Source organism: Styela clava, chromosome 11 (genome assembly GCF_964204865.1).
Source record: "Styela clava chromosome 11, kaStyClav1.hap1.2, whole genome shotgun sequence".
Classification (NCBI taxonomy): domain Eukaryota; kingdom Metazoa; phylum Chordata; class Ascidiacea; order Stolidobranchia; family Styelidae; genus Styela; species Styela clava.
Genome location: NC_135260.1, coordinates 18,035,788 through 18,055,000, shown reverse-complemented (window position 1 = coordinate 18,055,000; position 19,213 = coordinate 18,035,788). Strand labels below are relative to the sequence as shown.

General features: G+C 43.1%; 2 protein-coding genes, 1 non-coding gene and 2 pseudogenes across 3 annotated transcripts; 4 read left to right on the top strand and 1 right to left on the bottom strand.

The window, feature by feature from the left end:
- Nucleotides 1-1,313: 1,313 nt before the first annotated feature.
- LOC144430278 (small subunit ribosomal RNA) lies at nucleotides 1,314-2,966 on the top strand (annotated as a pseudogene).
- A 135-nt stretch (nucleotides 2,967-3,101) lies between these two features.
- Nucleotides 3,102-3,255, top strand: LOC144430211 (5.8S ribosomal RNA). Its single transcript, XR_013479367.1, has one exon. It is a non-coding gene; the product is annotated as a 5.8S ribosomal RNA (ribosomal RNA).
- Nucleotides 3,256-3,564: 309 nt separating this feature from the next.
- LOC144430316 (large subunit ribosomal RNA) lies at nucleotides 3,565-5,512 on the top strand (annotated as a pseudogene).
- A 2,226-nt stretch (nucleotides 5,513-7,738) lies between these two features.
- On the bottom strand, nucleotides 7,739-8,563 carry LOC144429540 (protein FAM200A-like). The gene is made up of 2 exons (XM_078117616.1): nucleotides 8,191-8,563; nucleotides 7,739-8,127 (listed from the first exon to the last, which is right to left on the bottom strand). The coding sequence occupies exons 1-2, from the start codon at nucleotides 8,561-8,563 to the stop codon at nucleotides 7,739-7,741; spliced, it is 762 nt and encodes a 253-aa protein (XP_077973742.1).
- A 1,285-nt stretch (nucleotides 8,564-9,848) lies between these two features.
- LOC144429539 (zinc finger BED domain-containing protein 5-like) lies at nucleotides 9,849-11,123 on the top strand. The gene has a single exon (XM_078117615.1). It carries the CDS (start codon nucleotides 9,849-9,851, stop codon nucleotides 11,121-11,123), a length of 1,275 nt encoding a protein of 424 aa, XP_077973741.1.
- The last annotated feature ends 8,090 nt before the right edge of the window (nucleotides 11,124-19,213 follow it).

Here is a 19,213-nt window from a genome sequence, read left to right as displayed (position 1 = left end):
AAGACAGTATACTCGAATGAGCCAAGAAAGAGCGGCGTGCTGTGCGTGGCCGGTCGGAGCGCACACTTCTCTCGGTGGCTGGCGGGCGAGAGATTGCTGCGTCGCCGGCATCGGCGTCGAAAGAAGCCGAGCCGAAAAAAGTTTAAGGACTGCAAGTGCAAGCATACTAATCTAACCCTAGGTAAGGCATGTTCGATCGAAAGACAGTAAACTCAAATGAGCCGAGAAAGAGCGGCGTGCGGTGCGGGGCCGGTCGGAGCGCACACTTCTCTCGGTGGCTGGCGGGCGAGAGATTGCTGCGTCGCCGGCATCGGCGTCGAAAGAAGCCGAGCCGAAAAAAGTTGAAGGACTGCTTGTGCAAGCATACTAACCTAACCCTAGATAAGGCATGTTAGAGCAAAAGACAGTAAACTCAAATGAGCCAAGAAAGAGCGGCGTGCGGTGCGGGGCCGGTCGGAGCGCACACTTCTCTCGGTGGCTGGCGGGCGGGAGATTGCTGCGTCGCCGGCATCGGCGTCGAAAGAAGCCGAGCCGAAAAAAGTTGAAGGACTGCACGTGCAAGCATACTAACCTAACCCTAGGTAAGGCATGTTAGAGCGAAAGACAGTAAACTCAAATGAGCCAAGAAAGAGCGGCGTGCGGTGCGGGGCCGGTCGGAGCGCACACTTCTCTCGGTGGCTGGCGGGCGAGAGATTGCTGCGTCGCCGGCATCGGCGTCGAAAGAAGCCGAGCCGAAAAAAGTTGAAGGACTGCACGTGCAAGCATACTAACCTAACCCTAGGTAAGGTATGTTAGAGCGAAAGACAGTAAACTCGAATGAGCCAAGAAAGAGCGGCGTGCGGTGCGGGGCGGGACGGAGCGCACACTTTTCTCGGTGGCTGGCGGGCGAGAGAGTGCTGCGTCGCCGGCATCGGCGTCGAAAGAAGCCGAGCCGAAAAAAGTTAAAGTACAAACGCGATGCTAATGAGCGAGCCGTTGTCTCGACTAATATGTAGGGGGCGCTCGATCGAGCGTCTGGCTTGAGCGCTTGTCGGCCTAGCAGAACGGTCGCATTGTTATGCCCGGATTTTAGGCACCGCTGCAGGCGGCCGGCAGAGCTCTTGTTTGTGCGAAACTGAATGGATCGAGCCCGAGAGAGGGTGAGCAAAGAAAAAACGCAAATCGCTCCGCCTGGCACTGCCGGCGAGAGCGTGGACGTCGCGGCCAGCAACTGTCGAAGCTGAGTACGGCCGCAGGCGATCGCCTCGGTCTTAAACGAATGCGACGAGCACGCGCCGGGCGGCCCAGCAAGGGCCAAGCGCAGCTGCCGCAGCTATCTGGTTGATCCTGCCAGTAGTGATATGCTTGTCTCAAAGATTAAGCCATGCAGGTGCAAGTACGAGTTCTCGTAAAGCAAAACTGCGAATGGCTCATTAAATCAGTCTTGGTTTATTTGGTCTCGTAAGCGAAGTGGATAACTGTGGTAATTCTAGAGCTAATACATGCATTAAGCGCCGACTTCGGGAGGCGCGCTTTTATCAGATCAAAACCGACCGGGTTCGTCCTGTGACGTTTGATGATTCTGGATAACCACGCGGATCGTACGGTCTCTGCACCGACGACGTATCATTCAAGTGTCTGCCCTATCAACTGTCGAAGGTACGCTACGTGCCTACCTTTGTGATAACGGGTAACGGGGAATCAGGGTTCGATTCCGGAGAGGGAGCCTGAGAAACGGCTACCACATCCAAGGAAGGCAGCAGGCGCGCAAATTACCCATTCCCGACACGGGGAGGTAGTGACGAAAAATAACAATACAGGACTCTAACGAGGCCCTGTAATTGGAATAAGTACATCCTAAAACTCTTAACGAGTATCCATTGGTGGGCAAGTCTGGTGCCAGCAGCCGCGGTAATTCCAGCTCCAACAGTGTATGCTAAAGTTGTTGCGGTTGAAAAGCTCGTAGTTGGATTTTGGGCGAGCGCCGCCGGTCCGTCGCAAGGCGTGTCACTGGTTGCGTTCGCCTCACCTTCGGTTCTCCGTCGGTGCTCTTGACTGAGTGTCGGCGGTGGCCGATAAGTTTACTTTGAAAAAATTAGAGTGTTCAAAGCAGGCTGTTCGCCTGCATAGTGTTGCATGGAATAATGGAATAGGACCTCGGTTCTATTTTGTTGGTTTTCGGAGCACGAGGTAATGATTAAGAGGGACAGACGGGGGCGTCCGTACTTTGCCGTTAGAGGTGAAATTCTTGGATCGGCGGAAGACGAACTACTGCGAAAGCATTCGCCAAGAATGATTTCTTTAATCAAGAGCGAAAGTCAGAGGTTCGAAGACGATCAGATACCGTCCTAGTTCTGACTATAAACGATGCCAACTAGCGATCGGGATGCGTTACCATGACGACCTTTCCGGCAGCTTCCGGGAAACCAAAGTCTTTGGGTTCCGGGGGAAGTATGGTTGCAAAGCTGGAACTTAAAGGAATTGACGGAAGGGCACCACCAGGAGTGGAGCCTGCGGCTTAATTTGACTCAACACGGGGAAACTCACCCGGCCCGGACACAGGTAGGATTGACAGATTGAGAGCTCTTTCTTGATTCTGTGGGTGGTGGTGCATGGCCGTTCTTAGTTGGTGGAGCGATTTGTCTGGTTAATTCCGATAACAAACGAGACTCTGGCATGCTAAATAGTTACGCGACCTTCTCGGTCGGCGTCTAACTTCTTAGAGGGACTAGTGGCGTTTAGCCACACGAGATTGAGCAATAACAGGTCTGTGATGCCCTTAGATGTCCGGGGCCGCACGCGCGCTACACTGAGTGAAGCAGCGAGTGTCTAACCTAGGCCGAAAGGTCCGGGTAACCCGTTGAACCTCATTCGTGATTGGGATAGGGACTTGCAATTGTTTCCCTTGAACGAGGAATTCCCAGTAAGCGCAAGTCATCAACTTGCGTTGATTACGTCCCTCGCGCATCGCGCTTCCGCGCTCGATGTGCCGCCGGCCCAGCCCGGCGGTCGCTCGGCGCCGTTTGTTGGTGTTTTTGTGCAGTTGTTGTCGGTGGTGGTTTTGTGGTCAATCCCACAGTGTGACGTCCGCGCGCTTCGGCGCCGGGCGAAACGTCGAGGACGACTCTTAACGGTGGATCACTCGGCTCGCGAGTCGATGAAGGACGCAGCCAAGTGCGAGAAGTAATGTGAATTGCAGAACACATTGAACGTCGACCTTCTGAACGCGAATTGCGGTCTCGGGTCAATCCCGGGACCGCGTCTGCCTCAGGGTCGCGTTCGACCTCACCCGAGGGCCGTCGTCGGGCCTCTGCAAAGACGGCCGCGCGTCGCCCCAAGTTGAAGCGGTCGCCGAGCTTTCTCGGCGCGACCGCGTGTCCCGTACACCGCCGGCCTCTCGACGTTCAACGACGTTCGAGGGGCAGGTCCAGGTCGGTCGGTCCGGTCACGAGATCAAGACCGACCGTGGGCCAAGGCGGCGACGGTACGCGCTCGGTCGGCGCCGGCGGCGACGACTTGCGATGCCAGCGGGCCGTGGAAGAAGCGGCCCGCCTGAAACCTACGACCTGAGTTCAGGCGAGAGCACCCGCTGAATTTAAGCATATTATTAAGCGGAGGAAAAGAAACCAACAGGGATTCCCTGAGTAACGGCGAGTGAACCGGGAAGAGTCCAGCGTCGAATCAGCGCGCTTCTCGAGCGCGCCGAGTTGTGACGTACGGAAGTCCCAGTGCGGCTGACGGCGAGCGCCGGTGTCCTTCTGATCGAGGCCTCGTCCCACGGCGGGTGTTAGGCCCATAGGGGCGCTTGCCTTTGCCGCTTCGGGTCTTTTCGGAGTCGGGTTGTTTGGGAACGCAGCCTAAAGCGGGTGGTAAACTCCACCTAAGACTAAAAACGGTCGCGAGACCGATAGCGGACAAGTACCGTGAGGGAAAGTTGAAAAGCACTTTGAAGAGAGAGTTCAAGAGTACGTGAAACCGTTGAGAGGCAAACGGGAGGGCCCGTCAGGTCGCCGGCTCGCTTTCAGTTGGGTGCGGGGGCGCGCCGTCTCGGTTCGCGGACGCTTAAGGCGCCGCTGCCGAGTCGGCTCGCGCACCGTCTCAGCGCACTAGCGACCGGCGCGGGTCACGACCGGTTTGCCGTCAGTCTAAGTCCCCGCGCGAAGGTGGCCTCCGCTCCGGCGGGGGTGTTACATCGCGCGGGCGGTGCGGCCCGGCGGCGGAACGAGGAAAAGATGCCACGCGCTCTCTGTGTGCGGCCGTCGCCGTTCGGTCTGCACTGTACGCAGTGCCGGTGTTCGGCGGGCTGCCGCTTCGGTGTTAGACCAAGGAGTCTAACATGAGCGCGAGTCGTCGAGTGGTTCGAGACTCGCAGGCGAGATGAAAGTGAAGGCGGCCGTTGGCCTAACGAGGTCGGACCCGGAGCCCCGTGCGGGCGCCGGCGCACGACCGGCCGATCGCACCCGCTCTGCCGGGGCGGTCGCGCAAGAGCGTCCATGTTGGGACCCGAAAGATGGTGAACTATGCCTTGTAAGGTCGAAGCCAGAGGAAACTCTGGTGGAGGACCGTAGCGATTCTGACGTGCAAATCGATCGTCCTATTTGGGTATAGGGGCGAAAGACTAATCGAACCATTTAGTAGCTGGTTCCTTCCGAAGTTTCCCTCAGGATAGCTGGCGCTTTGTCGCAGTTTTATCTGGTAAAGCGAATGATGAGAGGCCTTGGGGACGAAACGTCCTCAACCTATTCTCAAACTTCAAATTGCTAAGAAGCCCGGCTCGCTTAATTGGAGTCGGGCGCCTCGAATGCGAGTGCCCAGTAGGCCACTCTTGGTAAGCAGGACTGGCGATGCGGGATGAACCGAACACCGGGTTAAGGCGCCCGACGCGACGCTCATCAGAGCCCACAAAAGGTGTTGGTTGATCTAGACAGCAGGACGGTGGCCATGGAAGTCGGAATCCGCTAAGGAGTATGTAACAACTCACCTGCCGAATCAACCAGCCCTGAAAATGGATGGCGCTGGAGCGCCGGGCCTATACCCGGCCGTCGCGACGACACGGGCCGTTACACGGCAGATCTTGGTGGTAATAGCAAATATTCAAATGAGAGCTTTGAAGGTCGAAGAGGAGACGGGTTCCATGTGAACAGCAGTTGAACATGGGTCAGTCGGCCCTAAGGAACAAGCGAACGCAGTTCGACGGGGGGCGTTGCTCGTCTTCGCCCCCGGTGTCCCAAAGGGAATCTGGTTAATATTCCCGAGCCTCGACACGGAGATTGGCGCTTCGGCGCCCTATGCGGCAACGCAACCGAACTCGGAGACGCTGGCGTGGGTCCCGGGAAGAGTTCTCTTTTCTTGGTAAGGAGCGCAGGCCCTGGAATTGGTTCGCCCGGAGATAGGGCTGGCAGCTCCGTAAAGCACCGCGTCTCTTGTGGTGTCCGGTGAACCCGCGTCGGCCCTTGAAAATCCGAGGGAGATGGTGTAATTGTCGTGCGAGGCCGTATCCGCAGCAGGTCTCCAAGCTGAACAGCCTCTGGCCGACGGAACAATGTAGGCAAGGGAAGTCGGCAAATCAGATCCGTAACTTCAGGAAAAGGATTGGCTCTAAGGGCTGGGTCGGTCGGGCTGAGGTACAAAGCGGATGCCGAGACTTGACCGCACTTGACCAGCTTGCGTTACGTGATACAGTATTTCATTGTCTTTACACTCCATAAGTCGATAGTATACTTCATGAGTGGCCAACCATTCAGAGACAAGTTATTTCAACCAACAAAACCATACCAAATACGCAAATAAATTCAACGGGAAATCCTCTTCCGTATACTTCAAAATATAGCAAACTGATGACGTAGCAACGCATCACTCATGCGTAGCAAACCGGCCTTGAGCGAACTATATCCAGTAAACTATGACATATCGTGATTTATCAGAGTGATCGCAAGATGGCGTAGGAGATTTCTATAGACCCATATTTCTTAATTATTAATTCCGTTAAAATAATAAAGTTTCACGCTGCGTCAAAAGTTATGTCAACCCCACTTAGATCATTTTCGCTCACTTCCGAGGCACATCACGCTGCGTCGCGGAAAGGAACTTTGACGCCCGACACAACGGATTAAGCCAGAGTTCCAGTGTAATATTTCTGTATTTTGTTCGGTCCATGTGTGATTATATGCTAAATTAGAGTAATAAGAATACATGGGCACTTTTTTTTAAGGATTCCTGTTCTATCGAGAGTTCTCCCATAATGTCTCGGACCTTGTCTTTATTCTTTTTGTTTAAATTGTACATATCGCCGTTTCATAGACTCCAGACCTGTTTCTAGTATGGAGTTCAAGTTTTTCGTTTGCGTTAGGTGATACAGTATTTCATTGTCTCTACACTCGATAAGTCGATGGTATACTTCATGGGTGGCCAACCATTCGTTCCTTCAGAAGGCGTCTTCGAGCATGTTTTCATGCTTTATTCGGTCATTGCGGACGTCAAGAAGCATAAATTTAATTTTTATGTGGCGTGTCTTGACATCCGTAATGCTTACGGGCCAGTAAGGCATGGTGCCATTCTCGAAGTCCTATGACATTTTGGTGCACCGGGGTACAGGTTGGAAACGGTTGCTGACGTTTACAAGGATAACGTTTTCACCATTCGAACTATTGTGGCGGGACTGGAGTTGTCCTATTTTTTTTTTTATTGTTTTGTATTTTATTTCGTGTCTAGTTATTGCATATGCATTGATGTGTGGAGTCTGAGCCCTAATTCGCCCGACAGTTAGATTCAGTTACTAGACTCCAACCACCACTGAGAGAGAGAGAGAGATTTATTTCGTCAACCAGAAAAAAAACAGTCATAATAATAAATATAAAATGGCTATAAAAAAGTACGCTTTTTTCCGTATAGACTGGAAGGAGCGATACGACCATGCGGTCATCGAAGTCAGCCCCTCCAAGTTTACGCTGATAAATTAACAGTAAAATATGATTACTAGAAATGGTTGAAGTTCACGACACAAAATTTGAAAAAACAAACAAAAAAAATGAAGTAAATAAAAGTAATTAATTTTTTTTCCGTGAAATCAATTTTTAAATGATGAGATTTGAAAGTGAGGAGTAAGACCCACAAATTAAAAAAAAAAACAATTTTGGCTATTGGACTACTATACTCAATGTAGATTTGGACACATAACAATTGTTCGAATCAGCAAGGAGACAGCCTCACATGTACGAATGAATTTCAGGAGATAAACAACATGGTACTCATGTAAAACAATTGTTTCAAGAGAGGAATCAACCTTCCAACGAGAATATCGGTCAGAGACCGAGGACTTATCGATCAAAAGTAAGGTCCCCCAAAAAAGCGCTCTTACTCCATAGTGACAACTTGTGTCCCATCGCTTATTGATTACTAACTCGCTAATTATACGATATACTTCGCCCAAAATCAATAGGCTTCTGGTCCGAGATATGATGAATGCACATGAAAAATCTGGAGCAGATTCGATCTCGTTTTCGTGAGATATCGCGTGCATCTAACACAGTGTTTTTCAACCTTTTTCGAGCCACGGCACCCTTTTTCGATTGAGAAAATCGCGCGGCACACCAACATCTGAAAATGTGACAAAAAGACCTAATATTCACAATATGCTATATTGTTCATATGAGTTTTTTTAAATATTGAAGAATGATGTTGAATTGGACATTTTCAATATTAAACAAATAAAAACAAGGACAAAAAGTATTTCACAATCGTTCATATTTATTATTCTCACTCAGTGTGAAACCTGGGGCTGTTTGGATGAAGACGGAGCAGATATCCTGGCAGGAATCGATGAAAGGCACACACGAAGCTCTTCATCAACAGCTCTAAGTCTTTCTCTGTTTTTAGTTTTTATAGCAGTCAGGCTTGAAAAGCTCACCTCACACAGATATGTTGTGGAAAATGGGAGCAATGTCAAAATAGCTTTGTGGGCCAGCATGGGGAACTCCTTGGCAGCTGCCAACCAGAAACTGTCCAAAGGTAGATCATCAAAGCTTAGCTTGAGACAACGATCTTGTTTCAGTTCAGTTAGTTTCTCCTGCTCCTGCAAAGTCATGTCCATTCCAAAAGCTGATGCTGAGCTGAATGGATCCCTAACACAGTCAAGGTACTCTGTGGTGACTGAAGAGAAATAAAATGATATCTTCAGCTCAAGAATTTTCAAATTTTAAACTATTACCTCACACAGTGCAGCAGTATTAACACCTTGACATTTATTGGTGAGTGGGAACATTTCAAGGTTGCCATTTCCCACATGTCGCTGGCAGAGTTGCACCTTGGAACGGAATCTATTTATTTTATCTGTTCTTGTAAGTAGGTTTTCATTTCGGCCTTGCATTCGTGTGTTCAGTTCATTCAGATAATAAAAAATATCTGCCAGGTATGCCAGTCTTGCACAATACTCTTCACTTGCAAGCAGCTTTGTGTACTCGGACCCCTCGTTCGTCAGAAACACTTTAAGGTCCTCTTGCAGCTCATACACACGGGCCAGCACCTTGCCGCGCGACAACCATCCTACCTCCGTATGAAACAGCAAGGCTTTATGCTCCGCTCCCATTTCTTCACAAAAAGCCGCAAATATGCGAGTTTTCAGAGGTCGTGACTTTACAAAGTTTACCATACGCACAACATCATCCATCACAGGAACGAGGTCTGCCGGTAAAGTCTTGGCTACGATGGCTTCGCGGTGTAAAAAAACAGTGCGTTATGATCACATCTGGGTTTTTCTCCTTCACTCTGCTAACAAAGCCTCTGGTGCACCCAACCATGGCTGCAGCTCCATCAGTGCAGACACTCGTGCGGTTCTTCCACGTAAGTCTTCCTTTTTCTAGATATTCTGATGCAACGCGAAAAATTTCTTCTCCCGTTGTTTTTTCTGGCAAAGCCTTGCAAAATAGAAAGTTTTCTCTGATTGTGTCTCCATCCACAAACTTCACATTAGCCAAGAGTTGAGCATGCCCACTAATATCAGTAGACTCATCAAGTTGCAAAGCAAATTTATAACCTCATTTATTATCTCATTGATGCGTCTGGAAATTGTGTTATCTGAAAGAGTTGGACTTTGGCTATTTCTTTAGCCGCTTTGGGCCCGAGCATTTCAGTTACAATGACTTTGCAGGCGGGAAGTATTAATTGCTCTGCCACACACAGTGTGGGACTTTTTTGATTTAGCCACAAGTTCAGCTACGTGGTAGCTAACTTTAAGGGCTCTCGCGTTCACCTTTGCGATTTTTCTCATGAGAGTGGCCTGTTTCTCTGTCTGATCACGCAGGCGAACAAAATAATCCACATTTTTGTTTTGAAGTAAAGGGTGTTTAGTTTCAAGATGTCGTTTGAGCTTGCTTGGAACCATAGCACCGTTGGAGGGCGTTTCACCACATACCAAGCACAATGGAGTCGGTGCCCGTTGCATCTCCGGTACAAGTAAATCCAAATAAAAGCAAGTTTTCGTTGTCTTTGCTTTTTTTTCACCTCCACTCATACTAGGGCCCGGATTTTGTCCAGGGTCCAGTACAAAGTGCGCATTTTTTCTTTTAAAAAGTTTCTCCATCACAAATGCAAAGCGCAGCCAGGAAGAGCGGAAATGAATTTGAGCCTGAGTCGGTCGAATCATAGTTACCTCATTATGAGGTACGTAGCTGAACTTGTGGCTAAACCAAAAAAGTCCCACACTGTGTGTGGCAGAGCAATTAATACTTCCCGCCTGCAAAGTCATTGTAACTGAAATGCTCGGGCCCGAAGCGGCTAAAGAAATAGCCAAAGTCCAACTGTTTCAGATAACACAATTTCCAGACGCATCAATGAGATATAATAAATATAGATAATAATATGAGATATAATAAATGAGATATAAATTTGCTTTGCAACTTGATGAGTCTACTGATATTAGTGGGCATGCTCAGCTCTTGGCTAATGTGAGGTTTGTGGATGGAGACACAATCAGAGAAAACTTTCTATTTTGCAAGGCTTTGCCAGAAAAAACAACGGGAGAGGAAATTTTTCGCGTTGCATCAGAATATCTAGAAAAAGGAAGACTTACGTGGAAGAACTGCACGAGTGTCTGCACTGATGGAGCTGCAGCCATGGTTGGGCGCACCAGAGGCTTTGTAAGCAGAGTGAAGGAGAAAAACCCAGATGTGATCATAACGCACTGTTTTTTACACCGCGAAGCCCTCGTAGCCAAGACTTTACCGGCAGACCTCGTTCCTGTGATGGATGATGTTGTGCGTATGGTAAACTTTGTAAAGTCACGACCTTTGAAAACTCGCATATTTGCGGCTTTGTGTGAAGAAATGGGAGCGGAGCATAAAGCCTTGCTGTTTCATACGGAGGTAGGATGGTTGTCGCGCGGCAAGGTGCTGGCCCGTGTGTATGAGCTGCGAGAGGACCTTAAAGTGTTTCTGACGAACGAGGGGTCCGAGTACACAAAGCTGCTTGCAAGTGAAGAGTGTTATGCAAGACTGGCATACCTGGCAGATATTTTTTATTATCTGAATGAACTGAACACACGAATGCAAGGCCGAAATGAAAACCTACTTACAAGAACAGATAAAATAAATAGATTCCGTTCCAAGGTGCAACTCTGCCAGCGACATGTGGGAAATGGCAATCTTGAAATGTTCCCACTCACCAATAAATGTCAAGGTGTTAATACTGCTGCACTGTGTGAGGTAATAGTTAAACATTTGAAAATTCTTGAGCAGAAGATATCATTTTATTTCTCTTCAGTCACCACAGAGTACCTTGACTGTGGTAGGGATCCATTCAGCTCAGCATCAGCTTTTGGAATGGACATGACTTTGCAGAAGCAGGAGAAACTAACTGAACTGAAACAAGATCGTTGTCTCAAGCTAAGCTTTGATGATCTACCTTTGGACAGTTTCTGGTTGGCAGCTGCCAAGGAGTTCCCCATGCTGGCCCACAAAGCTATTTTGACATTGCTCCCATTTTCCACAACATATCTGTGTGAGGTGAGCTTTTCAAGCCTGACTGCTATAAAAACTAAAAACAGAGAAAGACTTAGAGCTGTTGATGAAGAGCTTCGTGTGTGCCTTTCATCGATTCCTGCCAGGATATCTGCTCCGTCTTCATCCAAACAGCCCCAGGTTTCACACTGAGTGAGAATAATAAATATGGACGATTGTGAAATACTTTTTGTCCTTGTTTTTATTTGTTTAATATTGAAAATGTCCAATTCAACATCATTCTTCAATATTTAAAAAAACTCATATGAACAATATAGCATATTGTGAATATTAGGTCTTTTTGCCACATTTTCAGATGTTGGTGTGCCGCGGGATTTTCTCAATCGAAAAAGGGTGCCGTGGCTCGAAAAAGGTTGAAAAACACTGTGTTAGATGCACGCGATATCTCACGAAAACGAGATCGAATCTGCTCCAGATTTTTCATGTGCATTCATCATATCTCGGACCAGAAGCCTATTTATTTTGGGCAAAGTATATCGTATAATTAGCGAGTTATTAATCAATAAGCGATGAGACACAAGTTGTCACTATGGAGTAAGAGCGCTTTTTTGGGGGATCCCCTGACTTTTGATCGATAAGTCCTCGGTCTCTGACCGATATTCTTGTTGGAAGGTTGATTCCTCTCTTGAAACAATTGTTTTACATGAGTACCATGTTGTTTATCTCCTGAAATTCATTCGTACATGTGAGGCTGGCTCCTTGCTGATTCGAACAATTGTTATGTGTCCAAATCTACATTGAGTATAGTAGTCCAATAGCCAAAATCGTTTTTTTTTAATTTGTGGGTCTTACTCCTCACTTTCAAATCTCATCATTTAAAAATTGATTTCACGGAGAAAAAAAATTAATTACTTCTATTTACTTCATTTTTTTTGTTTGTTTTTTCAAATTTTTTGTCGTGAACTTCAACCATTTCTATTAATCATATTTTACTGTGAATTTATCAGCGTAAACTTGGAGGGGGCTGACTTCGATGACCGCATGGTCGCATCGCTCCTTCCAGTCTATACCGAAAAAAGCGTACTTTTTTATAGCCATTTTTTATTTATTATTATGACTGTTTTTTTCTGGTTGACGAAATAAATCTCTCTCTCTCTCTCTCTCTCTCTCTCTCAGTGGTGGTTGGAGTCTAGTAACTGAATCTAACTGTCGGGCGAATTAGGGCTCAGACTCCACACATCAATGCATATGCAATAACTAGACACGAAATAAAATACAAAACAATAAAATAAAAAATAGGACAATTCCAGTCCCGCCACAATAGTTCGAATGGTGAACACGTTATCCTTGTAAACGTCAGCAACCGTTTCCAACCTGTACCCCGGTGCATCAAAATGTCATAGGACTTCGAGAATGGCACCATGTCTTACTGGCCCGTAAGCATTACGGATGTCAAGACACGCCACATAAAAATTAAATTTATGCTTCTTGACGTCCGCAATGACCGAATAAAGCATGAAAACATGCTCGAAGACGCCTTCGGAAGGAACGAATGGTTGGCCACCCATGAAGTATATCATCGACTTATCGAGTGTAGAGACAATGAAATACTGTATCATCTAACGCAATCGAAAAGCTTGAACTCCATACTAGAAACAGGTCTGGAGTCTATGAAACGGCGATATGTACAATTTAAACAAAAAGAATAAAGACAAGGTCCGAGACATTATGGGAGCACTCTCGATAGAACAGGAATCCTTAAGAAAAAAGTGCCCATGTATTCTTATTACTGTAATTTAGCATATAATCACACATGGACCGAACAAAATACAGAAATATTACACTGGAACTCTGGCTTAATCCGTTGTGTCGGGCGTCAAAGTTCCTTTCCGCGACGCAGCGTGATGTGCCTCGGAAGTGAGCGAAAATGATCTAAGTGGGTTTGACATAACTTTTGACGCAGCGTGAAACTTTATTATTTTAACGGAATTAATAATTAGGAAATATAGGTCTATAGAAATCTCCTACGCCATCTTGCGATCACTCTGATAAATCACGATATGTCATAGTTTACTGGATATAGTTCGCTCACGGCCGGTTTGCTACGCATGAGTGATGCGTTGCTACGTCATCAGTTTGCTATATTTTGAAGTATACGGAAGAGGATTTCCCGTTGAATTTATTTGCGTATTTGGTATGGTTTTGTTGGTTGAAATAACTTGTCTCTGAATGGTTGGCCACTCATGAAGTATACTATCGACTTATCGAGTGTAAAGACAATGAAATACTGTATCACGTAACGCAAGCTGAGGCATTATGATAAAGTAGGTGGTCGTGGAATCTGCCAGTCATCTCTGCGTCGGATAGTGATTAAAGGTTCAAATCAGGATAATAGCATAAAAGTAAGAATTCAGATACTCCCAGGTAGTGATAAAAGATATAGAATACCGATTCCGGAGGTTTCCTCGACGTTATTGCACCATTTTATTACTTATCGATCTTGATCGGTAAGTAAGTTGATAGGTGTCTGTGTGTTAGATGCACGCGATATCTCACGAAAGCGAGATTCAATCTGCTCCAAATTTTGCATGTGCATTCATCTTAGCTCGGGTCAGAAGCCTATCGATTTTGGATGGATTATGGATTATGTCGTATAATTAGCGAGTTATTAATTAATTAGGGATGGGACACATGGTGTCACTATGGAGTAAGACCACTGTTTTGGGGATCCCCCAACCTTCGATCGATAGGTCTTCGGTTTCCAACCGAATTCTAGTTTATTATTATTGGTACCGAATGCCATCTGACAGGTGATTTTACGATTGCAACAATCTTACTTTTTCGAAATAGTGAAACATTCTTTATTTTACATGAAATTACTTTTCGAGTTCTCCCGGAAGATGATGAGTACCCGACGATACATGATAAAACAATATTTGCGATAAATTTAGATCACAATTTACTTTTCACGACACCCGGTTTCCGAAAATACGTTATATAAAATAAGTTATAACGCAAAACAATGCGTTTTGTTACATTAATTTTGCGCTTCCAATAAGTTACATATATCTTGAAGTGACAAATAAAATAACTCTGACTCTTGGATTTCGAGTCGCCGATGAATCCGTTCCTATCGCCCAAGCGCGACACACGCCTGGTCGAGTGTCGGTCGGTATTTCAGTCGACGTTAAATTAAAAAGTTGCCACACGTGGTATGTATAACGATGATGATTGGAAATTAAAATTTGGTAACATAGATGAATTTGTCTCAAGATGTTATTTTATGAGTTTTTCTCGCAGAAGCAATCGATTTCTGTCAAAGGCACAAGACATTCAAACAGTATATAACGATATCAAATCAGTCTGATAACCTACATCCCGATTAGACATCGGCCACAGCCAGATAGCTGAGGACTACACGCGACACAATAGCCCGTTGAGAGAATACCATGACGCATTACTCAAGCGTAACGTGAGAACTGTGTAACATAAATAAAAAAAAATGTTGATAATAAATATAGCACAACCGGTGTAATCAAAACGATTTTCGAATTTATAAGAATAATTTTTTTTTTTTGAGTTTTCATTAAATAAAAACAATATTGCAATAAACAATATCGTTCAAAATCAAAAAACAATAAATTACAATATCATTTCAGATCACTCTATAGGACATGCCTTTTTTGGATTTTTATAAATTATAGAACATTATAGCAGTAAACAATATTAATAAATTCCATAAATCATTCCATAGATAGTTTTGGATTTTATACATAAAAACATAGAAATAAATAAATAGTAATATTACTCAATAACACAGACATAAGAGTATTTTTTCATAACATGACATTATCTTACAGAATAAACATGATAGAATTTTTTTTTTAATTCTCACACTTTTAAATATATATTACATAAAGACTATAAACAAATGAGAAAAAACAATAACACAGTTGTCAGGTTTAAGCTAAGTAATCAATGATTAGAAAAATAAACGCCATTTTGTATTGTGTATCAGGATTTTATCAATTTTCATTGCTAGATATTTCTCATTGTTTCGAATATCAGAAATGAATTTATAAAAAACATCAAAAACTGGTTTACTCCTTTGAATCCGGCATCTATATATAAAGAAACGTGCAGCTAACAGCACACAGTTGATGAATTGCATATCAGGAATGTCATCGAAGTCAATAAAACATTCTTTCATGCCAAGATTAAAATCCAAGTTTTCGGTCTTAAAGACAATGTATTGGGTATGTCAGACCAAAATTCAATGGTGATTGGATAATAATAAAATAAATGCAAAAGGGTTTCAATATGTAATTTACAAAATTCACAGAGGTTTGTTTTCACTAGTCCGAATCCATATAAAACATTATTCAGAACTATAGCTTTTTTGAAAAAAATTATTCCAAAAGAAATAAGTTTCGTTTCAATAGTTTTGTTTCAAGTCATCACATAATTGAACAATCTCATTCCATTCCTCAGGAATACTGCCTGTGTAATAAGTTCTATAATCATTAGTATTATATGGCATGCAATATTTACTAATTAACTCAAAATAAGTATAACAATATATTGCTAGAAATCAAATGTTTCAAATAGAAATATCATGCTCTTTCCATGTTGAAATATAAAAAGGTTTCCTACTGTATTGCAACTTTCTATTGTACCATATGGATTGATAAAGTATATGTACATTTGTAACAATATTTTTATAGTTATACCAGTATAATTACATGTCCTTAATAGTGATAAATGGAATGTTTTTGATAAAATGAGAGTTCCAAAATAAATTTCCCTTTAACAAGGATGCAAAATCTAAATCATTCAAATATTTAAGTTCAACAAGTTTCCAAGTTTTTTTTCATACTTGGATAAAATTTTTCGCTTTGTCTATGATTTGAGGAAACTTTACATCCAATAACTTGGATAAGTCAACAGGAATATTTACACCAAGCAACTTTAATGAAGAAGTCAATTTGAGGCCAAAATTAGCAATGTGATCTATGTTTATAGGTTTTCCAGTTTGCATTATATGAGATTTCTCCAGATTAGTATTGCATCCAGAAATATTACCAAATACATTTAAAATATTGAAAAGGTTTTCAGCACTGGTACTCGAGCCATCTGTAAACACAGTTGTATCATCATCTGCCAATGCTAATTTAATAGTAGAATCGCCAATTCGTATTCCCCTAACTCCTTCATCTGATCTAGTCATAATGGCCAAAACTTCGATGCACGCTGTAAAAAGGTATGGTGAGAGGGGATCTCCCTGTTTTAACCCTCTTTCTAATAAAAAGTTATTTGATATGTAAATACTATTTACAACATTCGATGAGCTGTTTCTGTACATGATCTTGATCCAAGATATAAAATTTCTGTAAAAGCCAAATTTCTCAAGAACTTTAAATAAAAAGGACCATTCAACGCTATCAAAAGCTTTACAAATGTCGAAATTAAAAATTGCACCCGGTATATTATGATGTGAAGTATAATTTATCAAATCACATACCAATCTAATGATTTCACCCATTTGTCTGTCTTTGAAAAATTCTCTTTGATCTTCATTGATGATATTATTCATAACTTTCTGTATTCTGGTTGTTGATATTTTGCTTAAGATCTTATAATCTGCATTGAGCAAAGTAATCGGTCGGTAGTTTTTAATGTAATTTCTTTCTTTATCCTTCTTTAATATCAAGAAAATTAATCTATGTTGTTGGGTATCGCTGAGTGCTCCTGTATACCAAGAATGATTGTAGGAATTCAACAAAGCAATCTTGATATTGTCCCAAAACTTTCTATAAAATTCACAGGGGATTCCGTCTGCTCCTGGGCTTTTATTGTTTTTATTGAATTGAGTGCTTTACTGCAATCTGCCATTGAAATTGTGCCGTCGCATTGTTCAGTTGTTTCTTCAGCCATTTCTGGAATATCCAAGTAATAGAGTACATCGTCGATCTCTTTTTCCTATGGCATAGTTGAACGGAATAAATTTTTATAAAAATTACGAATTTCTTTTAAAATAATCTTCTGATTCGTCTCTATGTGGTTATCAATTTTTATATTATATATATTTTTATTCTATTATATTATATCTATTTTGGACACGTAGTGGACATAACGATCGTTTCAATATTATGTTGTTGGACACGTAGGGGACATAACGATCGTTTCAATATTATGTTGTTGTTGTTGTTGTTGTTGTTGTTCTTGGTCTTTGACACGTTTTTAAAAAGTCACTTTTCTCTTCGAATACTGGACCAATTGCTTGAAATTTTCAGTGGTTGAAGATAAATTTTTTTCGCTAGAAGGCTATTACTTTTATCTTTTTCAAAATTTTGCGTGAATTCTATGAAATTTGATATTTCGTCTAAAATTTTGCTGTATTATTTTTTATCCATGGGAACACGGATTTTAGTCAGTGTCATGACTGGCTGTACGTTTTGATTCTGCAAAATTCTTGCTACTGGAAATTCAGAACTTTTTTGAGGGTACCGGTAGCGTCAAAGGTACCGGTAAGGACTGATTCGCTCTGGTCTAACGTGTCCATATATTTGTGCGTAGCTCTCTTGTTCTTGTTGTTATTTGACACAGAATAACACACCTAGTGGAAATATTAAAAAACCGCTTTTATCTTCGAATACTGGACCAATTGCTTTGAAATTTTAGGTGGTTGAAGATAAAATTTTTCCTCAGAAGGCTATTACTTTTATCCATTTTAATTATTTCTGTTAGCTCTGTGAGATTTGTTTTTGTTTGCTATGACGTCATTAAACGTTCTGGGGACAACGGACGCCCATTTGTGTCCTACTGTACTGCTTCACTTGGTGTGAATATATTTGTAGACTGTGATCTGACGGTACGGTACACCGTACTGTACTGCGAACGGACGTGTCCATATATTTGGGCGTAGCTCTCTTGTTATATTAACTATGGATATATACATTGTTATCGCCCTCTACCGAATGATGGTGTTTTGACAAGAATAGCTAAAGTAGAAGCGACGCTCTGCGCCGTTGAATAGGGTGCTGCCATTTTTCGGCAAAATTTTCGTTTTTGTATATAATAAATGGATTATGCAACAATAAACTTGCTGAGAATAGATGAACACATAACATAATTTTTGGACAACACTAAAAGGCTGAAGGAAGAAACGGATGAAGTGGAGGGAAAACGGAAGTTGAGGTGTTCCCAAAGGTGAAAAATTAAAAAACACTAAAAGGCTGAACACTAAAAGGAAGAAGTGGATGAAATTTCTTCCGACGTGTAGTTAGGTGGCTGAAGTCACTAAAAAGCTGAACACTAAAAAGAAGAGGTGGATGAAATTTCTTCCGACGAATAATGAGGTGGTCGAAGTCACTAAAAAGCTGAACTCTAAAAGGAAGAAGTGGATGAAATTTTTTCCGACGAATAATGAGGTGGTCGAAGTCACTAAAAAGCTGAACTCTAAAAGGAAGAAGTGGATGAAATTTTTTCCGACGAATAATGAGGTGGTCGAAGTCACTAAAAAGCTGAACTCTAAAAGGAAGAAGTGGATGAAATTTTTTCCGACGAATAATGAGGTGGTCGAAGTCACTAAAAAGCTGAACTCTAAAATGAAGAAGTGGATGAAATTTTTTCCGATGAATAATGAGGTGGTTGAAGTCACTAAAAAGCTGAACACTAAAAGCAAGAAGTGGATGAAATTTCTTTCGACGAATAATCAGGTGGTCGAAATCACTAAAAAGCTGAACACTAAAAGGAAGAAGTGGATGAAATTTTTTCCGACGAATAATGAGGTGGTCGAAGTCACTAAAAAGCTGAACACTAAAAGGAAGAAGTGGATGAAATTTCTTCTGACGAATAATGAGGTGGTTGAAGTCACTAAAAAGCTGAACACTAAAAGGAAGAAGTGGATGAAATTTCTTCCGACGAATAATGAGGTGGTTGAAGTCACTAAAAAGCTGAACACTAAAAAGAAGAAGTGAATGAAATTTTTTCCGACGAATAATAAGGTGATTGACGTCACTAAAAAGCTGAACACTAAAAGGAAGAAGTGGATGAAATTTTTTCCGACGAATAATGAGATGGTCGAAGTCACTAAAGAGCTGAACTCTAAAAGGAAGAAGTGGATGAAATTTTTTCCGACGAATAATGAGGTGGTCGAAGTCACTAAAAAGCTGAACTCTAAAAAGAAGAAGTGGATGAAATTTTTTCCGACGAATAATGAGGTGGTCGAAGTCACTAAAAAGCTGAACTCTAAAAGGAAGAAGTGGATGAAATTTTTTCCG